This window comes from Tetranychus urticae, chromosome 3, assembly GCF_039701765.1.
Source record: "Tetranychus urticae isolate SD_2017Ah chromosome 3, NJAU_TeUrti_SD_1.0, whole genome shotgun sequence".
Taxonomy (NCBI): Eukaryota; Metazoa; Arthropoda; class Arachnida; order Trombidiformes; family Tetranychidae; genus Tetranychus; species Tetranychus urticae.
The window spans coordinates 19,311,658-19,335,801 of NC_142960.1; the positions used below are offsets into that span (position 1 = coordinate 19,311,658).

General features: G+C 32.2%; 3 protein-coding genes and 1 long non-coding RNA gene across 4 annotated transcripts; 2 read left to right on the forward strand and 2 right to left on the reverse strand.

Annotated features, from left to right (window-relative positions):
• Positions 1-4,263: 4,263 nt before the first annotated feature.
• LOC107362910 (very long chain fatty acid elongase 6) lies at positions 4,264-5,371 on the reverse strand. Its single transcript, XM_015930046.3, has one exon. The coding sequence runs from the start codon at positions 5,117-5,119 to the stop codon at positions 4,340-4,342; it is 780 nt and encodes a 259-aa protein (XP_015785532.2). The 5' UTR covers positions 5,120-5,371; the 3' UTR covers positions 4,264-4,339.
• Positions 5,372-7,599: 2,228 nt separating this feature from the next.
• Ptr (patched domain-containing protein) lies at positions 7,600-21,016 on the forward strand. Its single transcript, XM_015930394.3, has 4 exons — positions 7,600-9,079; positions 17,737-17,912; positions 17,977-18,133; positions 18,225-21,016. The coding sequence occupies exons 1-4, from the start codon at positions 8,089-8,091 to the stop codon at positions 20,435-20,437; spliced, it is 3,537 nt and encodes a 1,178-aa protein (XP_015785880.1). The 5' UTR covers positions 7,600-8,088; the 3' UTR covers positions 20,438-21,016.
• On the reverse strand, positions 13,565-15,879 carry LOC107363209 (uncharacterized). The gene is made up of 3 exons (XR_001568831.3): positions 15,711-15,879; positions 14,338-15,578; positions 13,565-14,193 (listed from the first exon to the last, which is right to left on the reverse strand). It is a non-coding gene; the product is annotated as an uncharacterized LOC107363209 (long non-coding RNA).
• Positions 21,017-21,767: 751 nt separating the features above from the next.
• Positions 21,768-23,979, forward strand: LOC107363208 (lysM and putative peptidoglycan-binding domain-containing protein 3). The gene is made up of 2 exons (XM_015930395.3): positions 21,768-21,943; positions 22,508-23,979. Exon 2 carries the CDS (start codon positions 22,743-22,745, stop codon positions 23,631-23,633), a length of 891 nt encoding a protein of 296 aa, XP_015785881.1. The 5' UTR covers positions 21,768-21,943; positions 22,508-22,742; the 3' UTR covers positions 23,634-23,979.
• The last annotated feature ends 165 nt before the right edge of the window (positions 23,980-24,144 follow it).

Here is a 24,144-nt window from a genome sequence, read left to right on the forward strand (position 1 = left end):
AGACTCGATATTCCGAGAATGGCATCATCTATTATCACCATGCTTTCACCAATTCAATGCTCCACTAATAAATAATTCGCCTCAATCTAAAAAATTTCCATTAGCGCATTTGGATTATGATATTTGGGCTTTAAATGCAAGAGCAACAGCTTATTTAACAAAAAAAACTCATATAAACGTATATCTTGGTGCACAAACCAATTTTCTGGTTAAACTTGAAACTTGTGATGCAAAAAGTATCGCCAAAGGCTCAAACATTTGGTTAAAGAGTTGAGCATTAGCGGGTTTTGTAGAGATTTAAAAACCAAATCCATTAATTGTATCAAATAATGCATCCGATGAATAGTTTTCGAAAAAATCGAGGTCAAAGTTGAAACTTCGAACGTCTTTTGTGCAGCTATGGAAGCAAATTTGTTTCGTAAAACTCATTTAACTGATGTAACTTATGATGATCAACCAGAAAATGGTGCTATTTCGAGGAATAACATTTTCTGTTTTCGTAAAACAGATCAAGTTCGATTTTAATTAAAACCGACCTCATTTTGGTAACCTTAATAGTTAGCGAGCTGAAACTTATCATTTACCCATAGAAATTGATCGTAGACATCACCAATCGAATATTTTCAACCATTTATCAACAGTTCTCTTGATTTCGGCCATTGGCCCCAAAACTTTGAGCCTAAATATTTTGGGAATAGCATCATCTGCAATCGTCATTCTTTCACTAAACATTATATTTTATTATGGGCTATAACAATATCTAATTTAATACTCAATAAAATCTGAACTTGTTTATTTAATAATGAAGATCATTCTAACTGCTAAGATTTGTGTTTGGCAACCATTCAACTTAATAAATAAAGTCTAGGATCTGTCAACATAAGTAATACAATCCTATAACTTTTATTGTAGCGCCTTGAATAATTTAATTTTTGTCAATATTATTGCTCATTATGCAATCTAATGTTTGGTCAACGAATGATCATTGTACATACCATCATTCTCGATATATTGAGGCTCAAAGTTTTTAGAAAAATGGCCAAAATCAAGAGAACTGTTCTTAAATTGTTTAAAGTATATAATTCATGATGTTAACCAACAATTTTTATGGAAAAATCATAAGTTTCAGCTTGCTAACTCTTTTGGTCACAGAATGCGATCGGTTTAGATAAAAATCGAACTTAGCTGTTTTAAAGAAAATGAAAAGTTTTATTTCTCAAAATAAGTGCTTTTTTTGGTTAGCCACCAAAAGCTACATTGTTAAAATGAGTTGTATGAAAATATCTGCTTCCATAGCTGCACAAAGTTCGATCGAAGTTTCAACTTTGACCTTGACTTTCTCGAAAACTGTTGATCAGAGAAATTTTTAAACCAACCGAATGGATTCAGTTTTTATTTCCCTACAAAACCCACCAAGTCTCAACTCTTTACTCAACTGTTTGAGCCTTTGGCGATACTTTTTGCATTACAAGTTTCAAGTTTAACCAGAAAATTGGTTTATTAACCAAGAAATGGGTTGAGATGAGTTTATTTTGTTAAATAAGCTGTTACTTGTGCATTTACAACCCAAAAATTAGAACCAGAACACGCTAACAGAAAGTTAGCAAATTGATTTGAATTGTTAATTAATAAAGCATTAAATTGGCAAAAGAATGGTGATTTTAGATGATGTCATTCTCGAATTATTGAGTCGCAAAGTTTGCAGACCAATGACCAAAATCAAGAGAACTGTTTTTAAATTGTTGAAAATATTTAATCCAAAATGTCTAACAACAACTTTCATCGATAAATTGCAAGTTTCAGCTCGCTTACTCTCATAGTCACAGAATGCGGTCAGTTTAACTAAAAATCGAACTTATCCATTTTAAAGAAAAGTAAAAGTTTTATTTCTCTAAGTAAGCCCGTTTTGGCTTTAACCATAAAAAGTTACATCAGCAAAATAAATTTCATACAAAAATCTAGTGACACAACTGTGCAAAAGACGATCGAAGTTTCAACTTCGGAGTCGATTTTCTCGACAACTGTTCATCAGAGAAACTTTATAATGGCACCAATAGATTTAGTTTTCATGGGGAAATAAACTAACAGAGTCCTGAATACGAAAGAAATCAATTTTCACCCGTTTTTGTCCGTTTGTCTTTCAGTCTTGTGTCAGTTTGTGCATAAACTGTGATAATTGTGTTTATTGTGTCTTTTCACTAACAATCCTTAACTTAGCCTATTAGATGATTTGAATTGCCTATTTTTATTGACTCAAGGGCCGATTTTTCGAGCATCTAAGTTTGAAATCTGACAGATCAAGTAAACCATCGACCAATTATTTTTTCGAATTGAAACATTCGGTTAACAATCCTTAAAACAGTACAATTTATTGAAATTAAAATGAAACAAGCAACAGGTAATTAAACTTTACAATGAGGAACCTTATTGAATCTTGACTCGAGATTTTCGCTTGACCAGATATTTGCTATGAAATATCTTTGCAAACAAAATGGCATAAGATATATAAGTTAGTTGACAAATGGCAATATGTTGACCATGGTACAATTTACAAGAATGATTGAAAACTTTAGAGTAGAGAGCGTATGAACAAGCACCACAACCAGCAACCATTTGCGATATTTGAAGAGTAGTCACCATAATGGGAATATATTGAGGAATTGAATAACCCATAGCATGAACACTGAAATAGGTATACATTAAACTGTGAACAATAAAGTTCATCGTGATTGTCCATCGATTCATGGGTAATCCTGTATGCCAAAAGTAGAAGGCACAAAAGGCAGTCAACGAATGATGGTAAACATGAAGAAATGTCAAAGGCCTCTTGCGAAGTATTATAAACATTGTATCACAAAACTCAAGCAGCTTTGACCAGGTCCATAGCCAGTTCCAAAACTGAACGCGTTCATCCAAAACATAACTATTATGGCAAACCGAATCGTGATAACCTTTGCTAATCAAAACATTGATCATTTCAGCGCCGGTGATCCAAGCACCTATGAGTGAAAACAGAGCTAAAAAGGCATTGTAATAAGCCAAAACTGAGTCAAGTTGAAAGGCTGGCCGTTTGGTCATGAATTTTACACCAATTTTCAAAGAAAGCAAATAAAGTGGTATAAAGGGTAAAACCGATAACCAATTTGATGAATGCCAGGCGATCCAGGACGATGAGTCCCATAACTCGGATGAATTTGATTTTGTTAACATTACTATCAGAAAATTGGAGATCGTTGTTGTTACAAAACAAATTAGACTTATTGGCAACTTTGCTGTTTCGAATGGACCTTTACAATGGATCCAAGTTTTTTGGAATCCATTGTTTCATCGTATTTAATCGTAAATTAAAATTTTAATCATTTCTTCTTTTCCTCGTTGATTGAGTTCACTCTTATTGCACCCAAAAGATTCGTGTTTAATACCCATTTTAATATCTTTTTAGTTAAAAACCTGAACGTCATTATGGATTTAAGTCTTTTGGTTTGTGCTTTCTTGCGTAGCAATCGTATCACCTTCATAGTTCATAGTTATTTGATTCAGCAAATTATTAATTTGTTGAATTATCTGCATAATCTTATTAAAGATAGAGTCAAGTCACATATAAAATACTCGATCAAAATCCCTAAAAATCCTCTGTAACTTAGCAAGTTGAATAAAGTATTAACATTTAAACAGCATCAGTTTATGCCATTACTAGAGCGATCCATCGACGGTTATGCTCGCATAGTTAACTTAAATTGTGAAGGATAAAAACACTTTTGAGTTACTATCCAGGTCTTGTTTGATCAGGGAAAAGGTTTAGCTAATTTATAATTTATAATAAGTTGTGCGTAAAGATCAAAATTTTTGAAGAAGAAATTTATTCAGTGCAAAAATCGAAATCTTTGCAAATTTTTCAGCCTTTTGCGAGAAATAAAGACTAGTCACTGTACAAAAATGATCCATCCGCTTTATTATCTTAAACTACAGTTCAAAATCTTGATTTAACTTCAAAAGTCGAACAATTTGCAAAATTTGCGTTTTTCACGCTGAACAAATTTACTTAACGCACAACTTAATTGAAACTAATTATAAACTAGCCAAACCTTTTTCGCTGATCAAAGACCTGGATAGTAAATTGGAGGTGTTTCTACCCGTCACAAGTTAACTATGCGCGAGTAAACATCAATGGATCGTTACTCGATCAATGTTTTTCCTCTAACATTTGAAATCTTGTTTCATTTTCTTATTTTATTAGCTTAACATCAATAATTAGCAGTCGTATTTGGATTGTTAAGGTAAGTTTATTGAATCAACAAAAATGTAAGATATAAATTTATGAATATTTAAAACTTGAAACTCATTGAGACTTTCGAGATTTGTTTGAATATTTTTGAACATACAAGTGAGCAAATAAAATGGCATAACTGAAGTAAACACCAATGGTGATTAAGGACAGGTCAATTTTCCCATGGCATGGCAACCCAGCGGAAATCATGGTGATATGGACAATACAGATGAGTATACCTGCGATCATTTGACCGAGCTGGGCGATAGTCAAAGCTTTGGCAAAAGCCGATGGAATCCGATAACCACAAGCAGTGATGGCGAAATATAAATACATGAAACTGTGAACAGTGAAGTTTAATGTTGCCGTCCAACGACAAATGGCCGTTTCCGTAGGGTAAAGGTAGAAGCAAACTATCAATGTAATTGAATGATGGTAAACATGAAGCAAGGTTAAAGGTTTACGACGAAGTGCTAAAAACAAAGTGTCTCCAAGTTCAAAGACTTTAGACCAAGCAAATAGCCAACCGCAAAATAGAGCAGCTTTCTCTTGCATAAACGAGTTGTCACAAAGTCCATTGATTAATCCTTTATCCTTAATTGCCCAGAATGCATTATAACACGATTGTAAGGCACCGATTGTTGAGAAAATGGCCAATGATGTATTCCAAACAATTAATGGTACTTTAAGGTTGAAGGGTTTACGATTGACCATCCATTGACGGATTCCACCGATGATAAGCAAGTAAGTGGCAGTGATTAATATACTGATAGTCCAATTGTCTTTATGCCATTTAATCCATTCATCTTGATCCCACCAGTCGAAGACTAAATTATCAAATAAAACGGGCATTTTTCAGTGTTAATGATCACAGATTATTGGAAAATAGTTGAGAAAAATTTGAATTTTTCTTCAATATGAATTGCTTAAACGCAGCAACTATTGATTAATGTCATTTTTTAATGTATCTACTTAATTGTTGGATAATTTGAAATGACGAAACTTAAGCTTATGCTGATGGTAAAGAAAATTTTGATCTTCATTTGCCTCGTTTGTTATTTAGTATTGATTTCCTTCAAGGATTTTGGACTTGAAATTTTCCTTGTAATCAAATTATTGAACTTCATTCAAAAATATCTAGAAAGACGAAAAATTGTCAGAAATGAAGATATAATGAAGAGTATTTACCTTGATATATCAAGCTTGGTATACAAGGAAATGGCAGGTCATCGATAGAGTTTGACTTGGATTATGGAGTTAAGCTGTGTCCATCAATCAGGAGAGCAATGCCGATTGAGAAAGCAAATCTTATTATATTGCTTTTTATCAATGATGGAACCTTAAAAGCTAACTAACTTAACTTCCAGCCTTTTCAAATTTCTTCAAGTTTCTGCTGATGATTCTGTTCATTCAGATCATTCTATGCGTTAATTCTCATGTTTTAAGGACGGAATAAGGTGCGACCTAAAAAGTTTGCAACCTCTCTTATTGTTCGTACGTTGATTTGGGCTTATACCGTTATTTGAATGCTTTTATGTTGTTCTTTTTCGATAAATATTGTCAATTAGACAGACTCATATAAAATTTTCAGGCTAAAGTCCACTGAAATCGAGTTAAGTCGTCGGCAATTTTGAAAAACGCGCCAAATTTTTCGAATTCATTTTTTTGGCCTTTCGAGCAGAATTTTCATAATTTGTTATTCCTTCATCGTTCCTGAGTCTTTTGTTTGCCAGATAAACACTCAATTCTGAAATTTCTAAGGCCATCAGAGTTTCACCACACTGATACAAAGAAAGGCAGAGACTAGTCAAAAAATCGATCTCCGTTTATCAAATGTTTAAGGTCCATTTTCTGATTTGATACTGAATCAATACATACAAAAAATATATCAAAATGTTCCTTATACTTCCACTAATCCGGTAATATAAAAATGTTGCCAAAGTGTCTAGTTTAAGAGGAGCTATGACTAAAAAACCGTTTGGTTGCAAACTTTTTAGGTCGCACCTTATATTTCCAGATAATTCAATTCATCTCCTAATTTCAAGCGGTTCTAAACGCAAATCGTCAAAACCATTCTAGTCACCTTATCATATAATCATAAATACCAACAAGCATTCGCGATCCATTCACTTGCAAAAAAGTCTTTCCGTGCACTAAATGTCCATATCCCATCGAGTATTTAGTAAAGTGTTCTCAAAAACCCAAGTTTAAGTTTCGATATTTATTGATGCTTTAGAAAGATCGATCATCCCTGTGATCGACAATCGCCCATCTCTGTTATTAACGATTAAAAAGGCTAAAAGTTCAGTTTTATCTTTAGTGATAAGGAGGAAAACGCGATGGCGACACAAGCAATCCTACTTTAACCAGATAACATTGTAAAAACTCTCATCAACGGGAATGCGCAAAAAGCATCCCTTATGTATCTTTGTCTGAGTAACTTAATTAAAAACCAATTTAACTTTACAAATAAACTCGTAAAGTGAATGTCGAGAAATAGCCATGATAATATCATGATGATAAGAAGTTAATAAATACTAGACCCTGTGGATGAATTAAATTTAGAAAATCATAGATGTTTACTTAAAAAGTAGATGTCTGTTGGTTTGATGTTAGATGATCGGTCATTTAAGTTGTTAAATAATCAGTTAACAATGCAGTGGTTTAGGGATTTGTTAAGCAAGGTATGAGTTAAAGCCTTTAACTTGAAGGTGCAAGACTAATTTTCGTAGTGCGTTCGTTTATGTCATTTACAAAGGCTACATTTTTATACGAAGGTGGACAAATATTCACATAATGTTGGCCTCTTAAATGACAGTTATCTCAACCACACACACTTCTGTCGTGTCCTACTTGACTGGGTGACATTTTTTCATTTGATTTACACTCATTTGTTTCAGTTAATTTTTTCTCAAATTATTAACTCAATGAACCGCAAAAACATTAAGCATATGCTCTTGATCCAACCCTTTTCACCGATAAAACACACAAATTTATGAAAAATTCAACTGATTGATGGAACCATTGACGAAGTATTTTAATTCTTGCTCAAAACTAATAGCTGATTGTGATTGAATCATTGTTTACAATTTATTAATCATTCGTCTTACTACTAACTCCATCTTTACCTGCTCCATTCAACTTCTTATCTTACTCTTTGGTTAAGGCCAGGTTCAGTTATCAGGGAGGTTACTGAACAATTCAACTTGAATCAATGAGGTTACTGAAGTGGCGCTGATTTTCATTTCACTTTTCACTTTCTCTTTTCTCTCTCTCTCTCCCTCTCTCGATCATCACTCGACTAACTGTTGATTGTAATTTAGTTTAGTTACAATTGTTATAGTTTGTGGATATCCCAAGAAGCTAATGATGATCATCAACTGTATTTGGCTACTTTTTTGAGTATCTGGTTCATCAACTTGTATCATCTTATAACTTGGATTGTCCGTTAATTTTGTTTTAAACTTTTATCTGTTAATTTATTTTGTTGACTTTCGAGTCAATACTTGTCTAATAGTTTAACCAAGTGCCAATTCATTGGATTTCATTCACGTCCATTCATCTTCTGGCTTTTTTCCCTCAGCTATCTCCACTAGTATTTAATATTTTTAATATGTGCGGCTATTGTTTAACCAGTAAAGTGTCCAACTTTAGCGAATCCCAATTTAACCAGTTGATTAACAGATTGATAATCGAGCTTAACTAAGGACGAATCATCATCGCTGGTTTTTTTGTTTTAAACCAAACGGAATAAATTGTTTCTATTGATCGATAAAAAAAGGACAAAATTCAACACTTTCACCTGAGATCAATCCATCATCATGTCTTGTCTCGACCATACCTTGTCTAGAATGTTTACTCACATTGGCCGCAACATCGGTCATAATCCAGGTTATTATATTATCGTGCCTTTATTGATATCAATCATATTCACAACTGGATTACAGAAGATGCGTTATGAAGATGATCCAGAATATCTTTTCAGTCCAACCGATGGTGAATCTAAACACGAAAGAACAGTTATAGACAATTTTTTCCCCATGAATTATAGTCACAATTTCAATCTGGGCCGAATGACCCATAAAGGTCGATTTGGTCGGATAATCGCAATCGCCAAGAATGAAGGAAATGTTTTAAGGAAGACCATTTTCGATGATATCGTTCAACTTGATAAAGCAATTAAAAACATAACCATTAAATTTGACGATGAACCCTATTCCTATGAAACCCTGTGTGCCCGAAGTGAAGGTAAATGCTTTGAAAATGACATACTAGACTTTGTCTCTCGAATCGAAGACATTGAAAGCCACAAATTTTCCCTCAAATACCCATTATGGATCAACGCCGACATCTACAAGGCCTACTTTTTCCCCGCTTACCTCGGCGGTGTAACTCGAGATTCAAATGATCTCATCGAGAATGCTAAAGCAATCAGTATGATGTACTGGCTTGACATTAGTCAAAAACACGGAGACGCTAAAGCAGCAATCTGGGAAGAAGCTTTTCTCGCCGAAGTTCAAAAGATGTCCTTCAAGCACATTGAAGTCGCCCGATTTGTATCAACCACTCTTAAAAACGAACTCGAATCAAACACCCAAAGTTTGGTTCCTTTCTTCTCCGTTACGGTAATCATTATGCTAATCTTTTCCGTTGGAACCTGCATGATGGCTGATTGGGTTCGATCCAAGCCATGGTTAGGACTTTTGGGTTGCGTTTCAGCTGGAATCGGTGTTCTAGGTGCCTTTGGTCTTTGCTCATACATAGGTGTTGACATGATTGGAATCAATTTAGCTGCTCCTTTCCTAATGCTGGGTAAGACTAACATCTTTTAAAATTAACTCGCCTCAATCGACTATCACTTCATAATCAATTTACAATCGACAAATGTCCAATTCGCAAATTGATTCACCATTCTAAATGGCATTGACATTGTTAATCTTCAAGTCTTATAGTCTTGACATTTGATCATTGACTGAGTTTTACAAGCAACACCTAGAAAATTAATGTCCTTCATTGCCAATCATGAAACAATAATTGGCATTTTGGTGAGAAAAGGTGAAAATTTTGATGAATTTTTGTCTGTTGTAAAATATTGTAATAAGTTGCAATTAACTCGATTAATGTAAATATTTTTCCTCATTTTTCACCTAAACTCATCAATTGCTTTAAACCTTTCCGAGTTGAATGATTGTTTAAAATCTTGCAGTTGTAACAATTGTCTTTGATTGCTATGATTGACCTCTTCCAACCAATTGATTACATTTGAATGTGTAATGGGAAGAATTAGATTTACATAAATTGATTTTGTTGGTAATTTCAATCAACTTTGTCTATTAGTGTTTAGCTTTTTTGTTGTTTATTTGTTTCTCTTGCCATTCATTTGGTTTACAATTATTTTCCAACAATTTACCCTCTTTTTTGACACAATTCAATCTGTGACAATTTCCAAGTTAATCATTCTCAGATACAGTTAATTGAAGTTGATGAAGAAAAGGTGAAATAATTAAGAATCACAACCAATTGAAACCCTTTTTTTCATCAACAATTTTATGAAACCCAAAAGCAAATCATTGATCAATTGTCAAGGTAAGGTCATGAGAGATGAGGAAACGTTGGACTGAATTTTTTGCTCAGTTTCTTGTCTTCATTACGTCAATTGATCAACCTCATGAATCCAATGAAGCTGGTGAAAATGTTGAAACTGATGAATAAATTTCTCATCACAAAAATAAATCCATTTGTTTGGGGTTACAAAGCTTGAAAAAATATCATAAATACTTGACAATTGAATCAATTGTGGCATTGATCTTCAGTGAAAAATGTTAACAATTTAATGATTAAAAAGAGCAACAATGGAACCATTAACATTCACCGAGAAATTAATGTAACAATTTAAAGATCATTACAATTGTTGAAAGAATCAGAAAGCAAAATGTTATTGTAATTAACACAAATGTTGAACTAAACCAGTCAACATTAACCCAATCATCTCAGGTTGTTTCATCTTAAGAGGCTAAATTAATAATGAGTACAAATTGTGACAATTAATGTTTATCCTAATGATTATTGTTTAACAGTAAACAGAAAATATTTAAATTTAATTTTTTTCATTCTCTTCTCAATTAACTGCGGAAGTTAACTGTTCTGCTTGATTTGTTTAACATTTAAATTGCGCTTTTAAAATTTTCTTAACCCATAACAGGAATGAGATTCAATTGAAAAATTGATAAATCATCTCATCAGCTGATACAAATCCGTCAATTTAAGAGATTACAATTTGATTATTGTAATCGAAATGGTAAATCAAAAAATAGTGAAACCATTTCAAGTGTTCAACCTAATTGCTTCACTTGTACCCAAAGCTGGTAAAGCTGGTATTTACAGGAATCTCACTGATTTAGAAAAGCCTTTCACTGAATTTCACTGAATCTCAGTGAAGTGTAATTTTGAATATTAAAAGATTATCTTGTTTCAAGTCAAGAGTCGTTTCAAGAGCAAAAACAATCCAGTTAATTGTTGCACTCTCAAGTAAACACAGATATTTTGTTAACCTAAAATTAGTCCTTAAAAATGGGTACAAAATGGGTTTCACTTGTCAACCTTGAAAGCCTTAACCAGAGAGTTTGTTTGTTGCTCGTTCAGGCATGTTCATGTCCTCCGTCCAAAGACAGGATTCATGGTGTGTTTAATTGACTCAGCCTGAGATCATCCGGGATAGATTTAATTGTAACCCTGAATGATTATGACCTTTGTTTTGTTGATTTTCTGAACATCTCTTTTCCAATGTTATTAACACTTGCTTTGTGTGTGTGAGTGTGTTTTTGTACCTTTTTTTACCTTACCACTTGACATTAAAATGTAATTTTTTTTACAATCAAATGTCTCAAGATTTACGATTGTCGCGATTTTTATAAGATTGTAGGTTAAAGGGTTGACAAGTTTCGCTTAATTTTTGTTTTATTTTGCTTTTTTGCTTCTTTCTCTTTTCTATTTGTTTGTAATGTTGTAAGTTTATTGTATTTTATTATTATCATTTGTATTATTTAACTTTTCAATCACACTTCATCAAATGATTAACCATAAAGGCAAAGTTTCATCAGTTGATTGTTGACGGTTTTAAGATTATATTCATAGCTGGAGTCAGGCAACAAGCGTAGTTACATGTTGAGGCATTTCAATACAATATCATTGAATTGAATTTTTGCAAAATTGAAATTTAAATGTAAAATAATTTCCATTCCTATTATTATGCTTGATTCAATTGCTTATTAGGCTTATTATTTTGTGACTGATGTTCACCATCTTATCCATGAATTTACAGTAAAATATGAATCACATTTATAATGGACATCGTGATATCAGGTGATATCAGGTTATCAATGGTTGCTTAATATTTATTCAATTTCAATTCAATGGCGGTGAAAGTGCAGCTACAAAAAGGTTATTCCAGTTAACATACAAACCCAAGTGGGAAGATAAAAGCTTAAAGACTTGAATTAACTTAAATTATTTTTATTATTATTTATATTAAGTTCCGGTATAACCTTGTTTACTTAATGAGCTGTTTGATTGAGTAAAATGGTTAACCGGTAAATGATAATTATAATCATAGACCAAGCAAAAATGTAAACCCAAAAATGTAACCCAAAAGCTTGTGTGTTAACTTGTCAAGTAATGGTTAATACAAAGAGAGTTAACAACAAGTAAACATTATATCATGTTAACAATTTAACTAATCATATTAATTGTAATCAAATATGAAAATGTTGGTTAACATTAAAATTGCGTGAAACCCATGAGCATCTTCAATACTTTTCCGGTTAAAAGTGAATCCATTTTTTTGGGTTTGTAACCAGAAAACATTTTACAAACAAAATAAGTAACTTGACCAACCAGTCCTATTGGTTAACAAGTTGTTTCCCATTTTTTCCGAAAGTTACATTTACTTTGAAAACAGGAACTTGATCATCATCATCATCATCATCACCATCAGCTACAACAGCATCAAATATTAACATCATCATCATCGTCTTCACCTGAAATTCCTGTAAAATCAAGAGTAAATTGTCCGTAAACAGTAGATTTTTAGGTCACTAACGGGTCACACGCTTTTCGTTGTCATTGTTACCAGTCATGATCATCATTTTAATAAACAGTAATCAGTTGTATCACCATTATCTGATTAATTTAATTGGCAATCTGTTTCTCAGAAAAACCTTGTCTCCTCTTTTTTCATGTTTAACTCATTGCAATACCATTTAACCATTCAAACTACTCTAATTAACGTTTACATTTAGTTTAATTAATCGACTCTTTCCCTTTCATTCAACAATTTGAATAATATTTCTCATAATATAAAACCAAATAAAAACCTAAACCTAAACCTAAAACCCAAATATTGTTTGCATTGACTTTACGTCTTAATATTATAATATAAGGTTAAGATATTTTTAATTTTTGAGGTTTCAATCAGTTAATCACTTGTCCATGTTAATCCTGTTTTCGCCGTTTAATCTTTCCAATTAAGACTGACTTAGTAGCCGTAAACAGCCTTTTGTGGTCATCTTTCCGTTCAACCTCTAAAACAGTTTTGTTTCATTTTGACAGCCTTTTTGCATTGTTACCATCTGACCCATTCAATCAATATCTATTAATAATTGACCTTTACATTAATCAAAGTAATAATGAAACAAGGTTAACAATAACAGCTCTTTGGTATTTTAATCCAATTGATTCCTATTAATGATAGACTTGATGTAAACCTTGATTTTGGTAGCAATCTGACAAACTCAAGCCTAAACATTCAATCTGATCATTTAGACTTCTGTCAATCTGTGAACAGATTATAAACAAAATGTTAATTAATCATTTATACCCAAAATTGATCTAAAAATATCAATAACTGTTCCAATTCACTTAACATACTAATACTAAATCAATTTAATATAGTAAACACGATCAGTTGATCAACAATCAAATCAATCAAGAATCTGAAACACGTAAACTTTCAACTAACGTTAATATCTTAATCTGTCAGATTTATATTCAAGTTAACAGTTAGTAATCAATGGGGATTTTGCTCATCACCAGAAAAAAATTCATGTTGTTACTGGTTCATTTTCAGATTCAGTGAAAGTGATAAACAAATCTGCATTTAAAGTTAAATTGTAAACTATTTTAAAGTTGATCAATAGCAATTTAAATAGCGAACAGGAACAAAAACCTAAAAAAGCATATTCAATATGCTAATATGGTTAATGGTTAATCAAAATCATGATTTAGATTGAAAAAGCATCATTGCGGTTGTTAAATGATTTATTAAGATTTGGGTTTCCCTTTCAGTTGTTTATTGTATGAAGATGTTTCCACTTTTTAATCAAATCCAGACTCGTTAGTTGAAACATTTTTGCTGGTCTTGAAAAATTAATCGAGATGATCATTAAATTGGTTGATTCAAAGTAACAATTCAAGAGTTGACACATTGCACTGATTGTCCAGATTGTCAAATAATGTTGATGATATGGTTGTAATGATGATGAATAATAAAACAGAAAGACCACAATTTAATTCTTCTTTTTTTCCAACAATTGACCAAATTACAATTTCACTTTTTTTAATGTGATGATGATGATTATGATTATGATGATGACTGTCAGGAAGTTTTCAGGAAGAAAGTTAATCACTTTCTTGAGTCTCTTTTACTTCTTGATATTACTTTTCACTTTTCAACTGGCTAACTTGAAAAATCCGGAAAAGGCCTTCAAAACGTTTTATTTTGACCTTTTCTTTGTTGTACTCGAATAATTGTGATTGTCATTGATTACGGAAGTGGTTAAATCGACTTTGAAATTTACTTGGATTCATCACCATCGCCATCATCATCGTTGTTGTTGAAACATGCAACTGTCGAACACTTATTCATTTACCTGAAAAGAATCAAGAACTGGTGATATTGTTTCATCATTTCCATTCATTAACGTTTGTATTACATGATGTATTGAAAACAATACTATTATCAGTAAGCATAGAAAATAATAGTTGATTACATAAACAAATTGAAAGTGATTTACCTTTAAGACCATTATACTGTTTGTTTGCAATTTCAATTCATTCAATACAACATTAAACTTGATATTTGAGCCAGCTTTAACTTTCAGGATGTTTTTTTAACAATCAACAATCTCAAGTGGATTTGTTCACTTTCAAATGGTTCAAGCTGAAACTATTGCCATTTTTGTTTGACCAACAATATCAAATTTTTTGGTCAACCAAACTGTTACGCCAAGATTTAACCCAAACCTCGAAACAGGTACCTTAACCAGATATCAATCTAAACCAGGATTTACAAACGATGAATCAACCTTTTCAATGGTAAACAATGGTGTTTTTTATCCATGTGAAAATATTGGTTAAATACTGTAGATATTGTTATTGATCCTTTAAGCTTCGTTATATTTGGTTGATTTTTTTCTCGTTATGAGGGTTTCATTTCAATTTTCCTGAGTTGATTTGTTTGAAACGCATTTTCACGTTTTTTTTCGGCTGCATTTGGATGAAGGTGATGAAACTTGAAGCATGAAAAATTCTGTGAAAACCAAAATTGACTCTAAGAAGTGGGTTCCAGCTTGTATCGAGAATCGAGTTAAGTGTTTTGTTCATGGTAAATAACTAAGTCACAGCAACAAGTGATCGAAAAAGTCGATTTTCACGTAATTTCTCCAACACCTTTTACCAATTCACTTTGGAAACTAATCGCTTTTTCCATGGTGTTGATTGATACAACCAAGAAATAAAAGTCGGCAAACCTTATCACCTTGAAAGCTTTCAAACCAGCCAATTTGTTAATCTTCATGTTTTTCACAGTTTATTTTAAATTTATCCTCTTCATACCAATCATTATTAAGTAACCAAAGCTCATCACTAGAATTGCAATTCTCTTCATCGCCAGAATTATAAAATCAGATTAGCAGTGGAGTGAGTAGACTTTTTTGTTTCAAGTTACCAACTGAACGTCCTTCATTAATTGACTTCAACACTTTTACCATGAACTTGAGCAAGTTTACTTGAAATTTCTTGCGAAGCTACCAAGAGTTGATGTGTGTTAGTCATTCAATTAGATTTGTTCAATCGCATCATTTTTTGTGAGTGAAATATAATGAGCAACTGCAAATAAGCGGGAAAAACTGGTGAGTCAAGATGATTGAGGGAAAGCAGCACTTGTCCAACAATTGTCTCATGTTTTCAACAATAACATTGATATTTAGGACTAATTGGTGATGATGGCAATCAGATTATCCATGTATTGGGATGCCTGATTGAAAAAAAAGAGAAGAAAAAAAGTGATGATTACGTTTAAAGGTTAATTGAAACATGTTATTAATTTTTTGAGGAAGTTGATCGAATATGTGAAAATGATAAGAAATAAAAAAGAAGGTCACTTTACGATTAAGATTTGCAAAGCTGATAGCTCTTCCGGTAATATCCAGTAGCACGCTGATTTAAGCTATCATCAACACGAATCATAAATTAAATTTAATTAATACTTTATTAATAATGAAAACAAGCAAAAGAGTAACTGTAATCAACCATCATTATAACGTAAAAAAGCTTTCACTTTGAAATCCATTTAGTGTTGCCATCTATGTTAATAAATTTAATTCATCTTTGGTTCTTCATTTGATTGTTATTTAGTTAATTTTACTCATTATTAGTGAACAACATTACAATTATCCTTTGATTATTCATCAATTACACATAAACATTGAAAAGCTATTCCAATAATCATCAGGTTAATCAAGGCTTCATGTCTTCATGTGTCACTCCTATGATTTTCAGCTGTAAGATGGGAAATGAACACACAAATGACTGATTATTTTACACATGGAAATTATTGTGATTACAATTAAGAGGTCATTAGAAAGGTTTGTCACTTTTTCAATTGAAAATCACAATCGATCACCCGTAACGTTTAATTAGAATGGTTCTCAATAAAATGTAATAAATAACTACAATTTACCTCGAAAAGGTTTTCACTTGTTGCTCTCAATTCACGTTATTCAGGACTTACATTGAAATTATACCTTTAATAGAGAAAGCTTATTCACCAATTCACTCACCTTGTTCCAAATCATGAATTGTTTCTTATTTCATTAGTCATTAAACTGTTGATAAATTGACATATCAATACATGTAAATATTCATACACATTATCTGAATATTGTTTATAATAAATATCAATTAACTTTAATATTTTCACCAACAATTGAGTTAGAGAAAGATTTTCCAACTCATTGAGCTTCCAATTGCATTATTTGGATTTAATTTTAATCAATCAGCTTGATGGTGATGATGTTGATTATTAATTGCTTCAATTTTTAACCTGCATTGTCAATGTTTTGATTTTGTAAAGCGATTCATTGTTTATCCACCTTAATAAATTGTTTGGCAATGAATTGTAACATTTAAGACAATTTGGGTTAATTATGAATCCAAAGGGATATCGTTTGATGATTGTAATGACAATAACAAAGTATTAATAAAAAAAAGTTTAATTGTTTTATTGTGAGCAATTCAATTGATTGTAAGACAATTTTTTAGGCACAAATGTCTGTACAATCAATTTATAAATTAGTGTCAAATTGTCGGTCATTCAACAATTGTATTTTTATATAACAGTCTGGATCAAGTTTTGATATTGGTTTTAAATGATAGAAACCTTTGAATCGATTGAAAACTACATGAGATTGAATTGATTCTTCCATCTCCATTCCATTGAGTATAATAAGCATGGATAAGTGGACATTAAATTGTTTGTTTAATTGTAATTCAATTTTCTCATGTAATCTGTTATTTGTATCTAATTGAGGGTTTAATTTGAAGACATAACCAGAAAAGAGTAACATTTTGGGTTTTCAGTTTTCCCTTTCAATGTTTCCGAATGTTGATTCAAGAATGAAATTTGTTTTGTTTGATTAGTTGATTAAAATACTTTTACAGATTATTGTTTCATAATTGCGATGAAAATTGTGTCTCGTAGGAAGTGTTGTATTTGATTGTATATGTTCACGGAAATTGATGGACATTTTGTTTTAACTTAAATTGTTGAAGGTAAATTGGTTAGCAAATTTGCTTTAAGAAATTTTAATGGAAACTAGAATGACCAAAATAAACAATTTAACCAATTCGGGTCACAACATTTATTAACAAACAAAATGTTTACTGAGCGACGGTTCAATTGTTTACAGTTTCAATCAATAAAAGTCGATTATGCTAATCCAAGGCGATGTAAACATCTAAAGGCTTAAATTTAAAGGTTTCCGGATAACAGATAGAACTATTAATAATTTAATCAGATTTATATCTCATTTAGAAGTGAATATATCAAATTGAGGTGATTTTCCGAGCAACATGCCAAGTGATAATATAAATAAGAAATTGAGTGAAACTGATTAATTTTTGCTTTTACATAGGAGTTGGGATGGACGATGCTTTTGTGCTGCTGGCTTCATGGAGACGTACCAATCCTGATTTGCCTGTTGCTGAGCGACTTGCAGAAACTTATGCTGAGGCTGCTGTTTCAATTACAATAACATCTTTAACCAATTTCATCTCATTCTTGATAGGAACTTATACACCTTTTCCATCGGTAATTATAATAATTTGTCATTTAAAAAGGAAAACAATTTATTAATTTATCTTTTAAATCACAGGTTAGGATATTTTGTATCTACACTGCAGTAGCTTGCTTAACAACATATGTTTTTCACATAACCTTTTTCGGAGCTTGTATGGTTTATTTTGGACGAGCGGAGAAGCGCAATTTACACGGACTTGTTTGTATTCCTGTGATGCCCAAATCATTAGCAAGTAAGTTAAAGTCAGAATTAGATGAAAATTATTGGTCAAATATTTTTTTATTGTAAATTCTCAATAACATTTTTGTCTGTTATTATTGCAGAGGATAAAGGGTTCTTGTTTCGTCTTTTATGCACTGGTGGTCGTAATCAAGATGATCCTGATAACCCAGAAGATAATGAAGAACATGCAATGATGCTTTTCTTCCGTGATACACTTGCTGCTGCCTTGAACCGTCCAATTATCAAATGTTTGGTCATATTCATCTTTCTAATTTATCTTGCCATTGGAATCTATGGTTGTACTGAGCTAAAAGAAGGATTGGATCGTCGTAAATTATCTCGAGATGATTCTTATTCAGTTGCCTTTTATGATTACGAAGACAGATTTTTCCGTGAATATCCATATCGTATTCAAGTTGTTATCAATGATACGCTAAACTATGCTGATCCACGGGACCAAGAAAAGGTTGAAAAAATGTTGTCCACTTTTGAATCATCACCTTATGTTGGTAATCGTTCAATGACTGAATCCTGGCTTCGCGCGTACCTTGAATTTCTTAACCAAGAGGACAGTTTCTTGTTCCTACAAGCTCTAAATGTGTCTGAAAAGGGTGACTTTTACCGTGGACTTCGTGACGTTTTCCTTAAATTTCCAATGACGGAAGCTTTTCGCAATGATGTTGTCTTCAATGAAGATGGAAGTGAAATAATTGCTTCAAGGTTCATGATTCAAACCCATAATATTAAAGACGCTAACATGGAGAAAGACATGTTGATCGCATTAAGAAGCTTGGCGTCCCAATCATCACTCAACGTAACCATTTTCCATCAGCTGTTCATCTTTTTCGATCAGTTTATTTTGGTCCGAGAAATATCATTACAAACAATTACAGTCGCTGCAATTGTCATGATGGTTATCTCAATGATGTTCATTCCCTCACTATCATGTGCAATCTGGGTTGCCTTTTCAATCATTTCAATTGAAGTCGGCGTCATCGGGTACATGACTCTTTGGAACGTTAATCTTGACTCAATCTCTATGATTAACTTGATAATGTGTATCGGATTTTCGGTTGACTTTTCAGCCCACATTTCCTATGCATACATTTCCTGTGGTGAACCAACAGCCGCTGAAAGAGTACGTACAGCACTTTACTCACTGGGTTTACCCATTTTCCAAGGAAGTGTTTCAACCATTTTGGGAATTATTGCTCTCGCCTTCGCACCATCATATGTATTCCTTGTTTTCTTCAAAACCGTTTTCCTGGTAATGCTTTTCGGAGCCACTCATGGTGTCCTCCTTTTACCAGTCTTGCTTTCCCTCACTGACCTATGTCGTCCACAGTCTAAAAATAAATCGGCTTCACCGGCGTTGACACAAGGTTATCCTGGTTTGGACTTGACTGGAGTTCCTCATCCATTTTTAATATCGGACAAAACATTTGATGGTAAAAAGATTACAGCTTCTGTTAATCCAATTTTCATACCACGGCCAAGTCTAACCGGTGCAGCAGATATTACCGGCAATTTACATCCTGGCTCTGGTATTGTTGATGAAGATTCTGGTGCTGGTTCAAAGAGCTCTGCAAGTTCAGAGGCTTCGGTTGGAGTTAGGGATAGAGACTATGGTTTGGGTACTTCTGGTGAAGACTGTTCTGAAGGTTCATGGGGTAAAGATAAATCACCCGACAACAGTAAACAAATGGTTGTTACTTCCAGTGAAACTTGTACCAATCTATCGTCTGGGTTAGTCAAAAGTTCAAATGGAGCAAATTTAAATAGACATTTATACAGCAGATGGCCACCTAGTGGTAAAGATCACGTCAACCATGGTTATGTCAGTGATTCAGGTGATCTAGACAATTATGATCCACCTTTACCAGTTATCTCTCATATCCATGGCCACTTTAATGATGTTGACCGTAGATCACTTACATCATCTGGAACCTATGCAGTTAACAGTGCATTCAATCGATCCGCGATTAATAGACTATCAGCTTATCATGATGGCTCACCAGCTGATCGTAACTCATCAACAGGATGGTCAAGACAATTGATCACAACTCCAATGACCAAAGGATCTAGTAATATAAATAATAAATCGATTGATGATAATTTAACTGAGAGACAAATTAAACATCGGTCTGGAACCGGTTCACGAGAATCAAATAGCTCTAATCATTATCCAAATCATAATCAAACTTCAACTGGTCAAGTAACAAGCAATTCAAAATTACGGCTTAAGAATGGTGATTTAAATAAGGAAAAATTTACCAAATCATTTTTAAAAGATGATTTTAATAATAGTAAATAAGCTAACCATTGATCTGGTTGAGAAAATTTTGTATCACCTATTGTAAAGCATACAAAATGAATTGGAGCCCAATTTACTCAAAGTCAATTGATGTTTAGTTAATTGTTATTTAACGACAAAACAATGGCTTTTATTAAAATCAACTCAAATTGTTACACAATTATGATTTAACGGGATAAAAAGCAACTCTATTAAAGAAACTATTCAATGTGTTTCATTAATAAATTATCTCAATGAAATATTACCATTGAGGATAAATTTTGTTAATTAATCTTATCTTTAACTCATTGTAAATCGTATTAATTACCACATCTTTATACATCATCATATTCATCGTCTTTTACCTGACGCTTTAATCATCATATTCATAATTTGCCTTAAAATTAAAACCCTAATCCATTAATAGTAAAATGACTAAATGAAGATAACATTTGATGAACAGTTTACCCAATTATAAGTCAATTTATCTGTTATTTCAATCAAAAAACAACTGTAATTCTTCATTTCAATTGTGATTTTCTGCGTTTATTTTAAAATTTATTTTTTCGATTAAAGTGCCAATTGAAGAGACATTGTTAACCTTATTGCTGCTTCAATCCTTTATACCTGGTTTACAATTACCTCAAATTACAATTTATAATTTAAATTTGCTGCATTAAGGTTCAAACCATCGGTAAGGCCTAAGATTGTTGAGCTTTAGGACAAGCTCAAAACTGATCAAAATGGGCAGCAGCATCTATAGACTGATTAAAATCTCAATTTTTCATTCTGAATGGGAAAATTTGAAAAATGATGAGAACACAAATCAGACTTCCTAGCATTTACCTTTGCTGAGCAATAAATACGTCAATGTAGGGATGTTTCACTGGGACACTCAGCGCAATAAGTGTAAATCTTTTTGATGGACCGATTAACTTATTGATACAGGAATATTCATTCACGTGTGACTCGATAATTCATTTTAAAATGAGTCTTTAATGAGGAAGTGATAGATATTTGAAAGATTTTTCAAATTTCTGTTCAGCAAGTTAATTATTCTCACTTTAAAACTAAAGAATGTATTAAACAGCTTTACTTACCTGCAAGCAAAGAGTATGAGAAATTATGTATTGGGTGCTATCTTTGAGACACACAATATTAGAAAATTTCGAGCACATAACTGAAAAATGATCGATTTTAGTTCAAATAACAATTTGATAAACAATTTAAAGACAGAAGTTATTAAAAAAATAAAATTACCGATAAACTAACTCCTTCTATCAACAGCAATTGAAAGTTTTGCCAAAAGAGTCTTTTGAAAAGAGTCAACCAGCTGACTATACTTGAAACATTTTTGTTAGAGTTGGCTTCTATTTTGTAATAAAGCGTATTATTTATCAATATTTCTAGCGTTTTTACATTTTGATTAAAAATTTGAAATCCCAATTACTCAATTCACCATATTCTATCAACTTAATAACATCATAAACCACTATTTTCAATATTTGGCCATTTTATTAACACAAGGTAAGTACTTGCATATTTCCCTCTATATTCACAATCTTGTTTACATCATCAACAAACAACTAAATGAATTTAGTTCAATCAGTTAGTAGATCAGTTCACATTCTTTGAAGTAAAAGTGTTGATTTTCATTTTATATCCAGCGTTACTCAATTGAAACCCGAATTTTTCTTCCGATATTAGATGTAATTTAGTCTTACATGAGCCTTTGTATCTCACTCAATCTTTAGTTTGTGTGCTTTTTCAATAATTGTAATCATTTACTGTTTTTACACATTCATCCTACATTTATACTCCACATTTTAGCGTTCAATTTTAATTAGAGATATTAACACTTATTTATAGAATGCATTTTGCTTTAGCATTTGTTGCCATTTTTGTTAAAGGATAGTTGTGAAGTCATCAAACAATGATTGTCATTGAATTGACAGATTATCATTCATTTGAATTTATTCCACTTCTGTTGTTACTATGTTAACTTAGTTTATGTGTTAATTGTATTATTGAATTATTCTTAGGATAACCTTGACTAAACTGATTTGTCTCCTTTTGTTTTTGATTTCGCAGGATAATTTAAATTTTACCAGCTTTGTTACATCTCCACATCATCAACTGTAATCATTTACTTAACTACAAACGTTTCTGCTGGTTTAGCTACAACCTGTAGCTATCAACATCTGTCTTCTGTGTCAATCTGTATTGTTGCCGTACCCCAGGACAATTGGACTGACAATAATTATCCATCAAAATTATAGTCAAGTATAACTAATTATGTTAGTAATCAAAACTTTTAAATTAAGTGATGACCAACAGATCGTCTCTCTACAAATGGAAATATGATAAATTAGTTGATCAAGAAGTTGACCAACAAGAATTCCCTGACAATGACAATCAGCTCGACGAAAACACAAATAATACAATCAACGGTGGCTATGGCTTTGATGCTGCCACAGGAAGACGCCTTTTACAAGACCAAGCATCATCCACGTCCAACGGCGAACAAGAAACAATTATAGCTGATTTAGAATATAGTAAAGATTATTATGAACTCAAAAAGCGATCTCAAAATGAAAAAAAACTAAACAAAAAACCGGACCATCATCATTATATTTTCCATAGGATTGAAAAAGGTGATACACTCCAAGGAATTGCTTTAAAGTGGCATTGTTCGTTACATGAGCTTAAGCGAGTAAACAACTTGGTCTCTGATCGTGATTTTTATGGCCTTAATGTAATCAAAATACCTGTTAAAAAGTATGGCATTCTTAGTGAAGTTATGGTTCATCAAGTAAATAGTTCATATTTAACCTTATTGGATGAAACGCCACAAGAGCAGACTAAACCATTGGTAATTAACGTTGGTCTTCGTCAGACTTTTCTTAATGATGATAATGCCCAGGAGATGAATAAATTTCTTACCGATTTGGATGCTGATCTTGCCAAAATGAGAAAGGTAGTCGACAATTACAACAAAGAAGACGCCAGTGATTCAAATACTGTTATTAATGGTTCAAATTCAAATGCAGATCTATCCAACTCTTTGAATTCTATTCCAAAAAAACCATCTAATTACCAATGTGATGGAGCTGATTGTGGCTTCAGTTGGTATAGTCTTATGCTTGTGGCTCTGTTCATTCTCATTCTACTGCCTGTGATATATGCATTAGCATCCGGTAAAAGCCATCCATTTTGATACAAACTTTGTTGAAATGTTTGGATTTCCGTTGTAACATTACGAAATATCGTATCTTTAGTACCATCAAAAGATTGAAAGAATTTAAATTTCTCTTTAATCTTCGGCATCATCTTTAGCGTCATCATCACCATAGCCCTCACATAATCATTAACATTGCCATCATTCAATTAGCTAAACAAAATCGTTCATTTCATTTTATGAATAATGTAAACAACGAGAGAAATAGAATATAAAAATCTCAATATCAGTTTTGTAATCATTACATGTAATTATTGTTAAAACAATCTTATTCTTCCAGCCATTACCAATGTTTAAAAAGAAAGATTAAAAAATTCGTGCCCAATCTTTGTGTCGAAATTATTATTTTAACTATACAAGCATCCGAGACTTTTATCCATTCTTGAGGTTAAGTTGGAACCTTTCATTAATAAAATTCAAACTACTCAAATACGCAAAATAGTGAAAAATATCGAATCAAAATGTCATGAGAATCGTTTTTGGGCTCTTG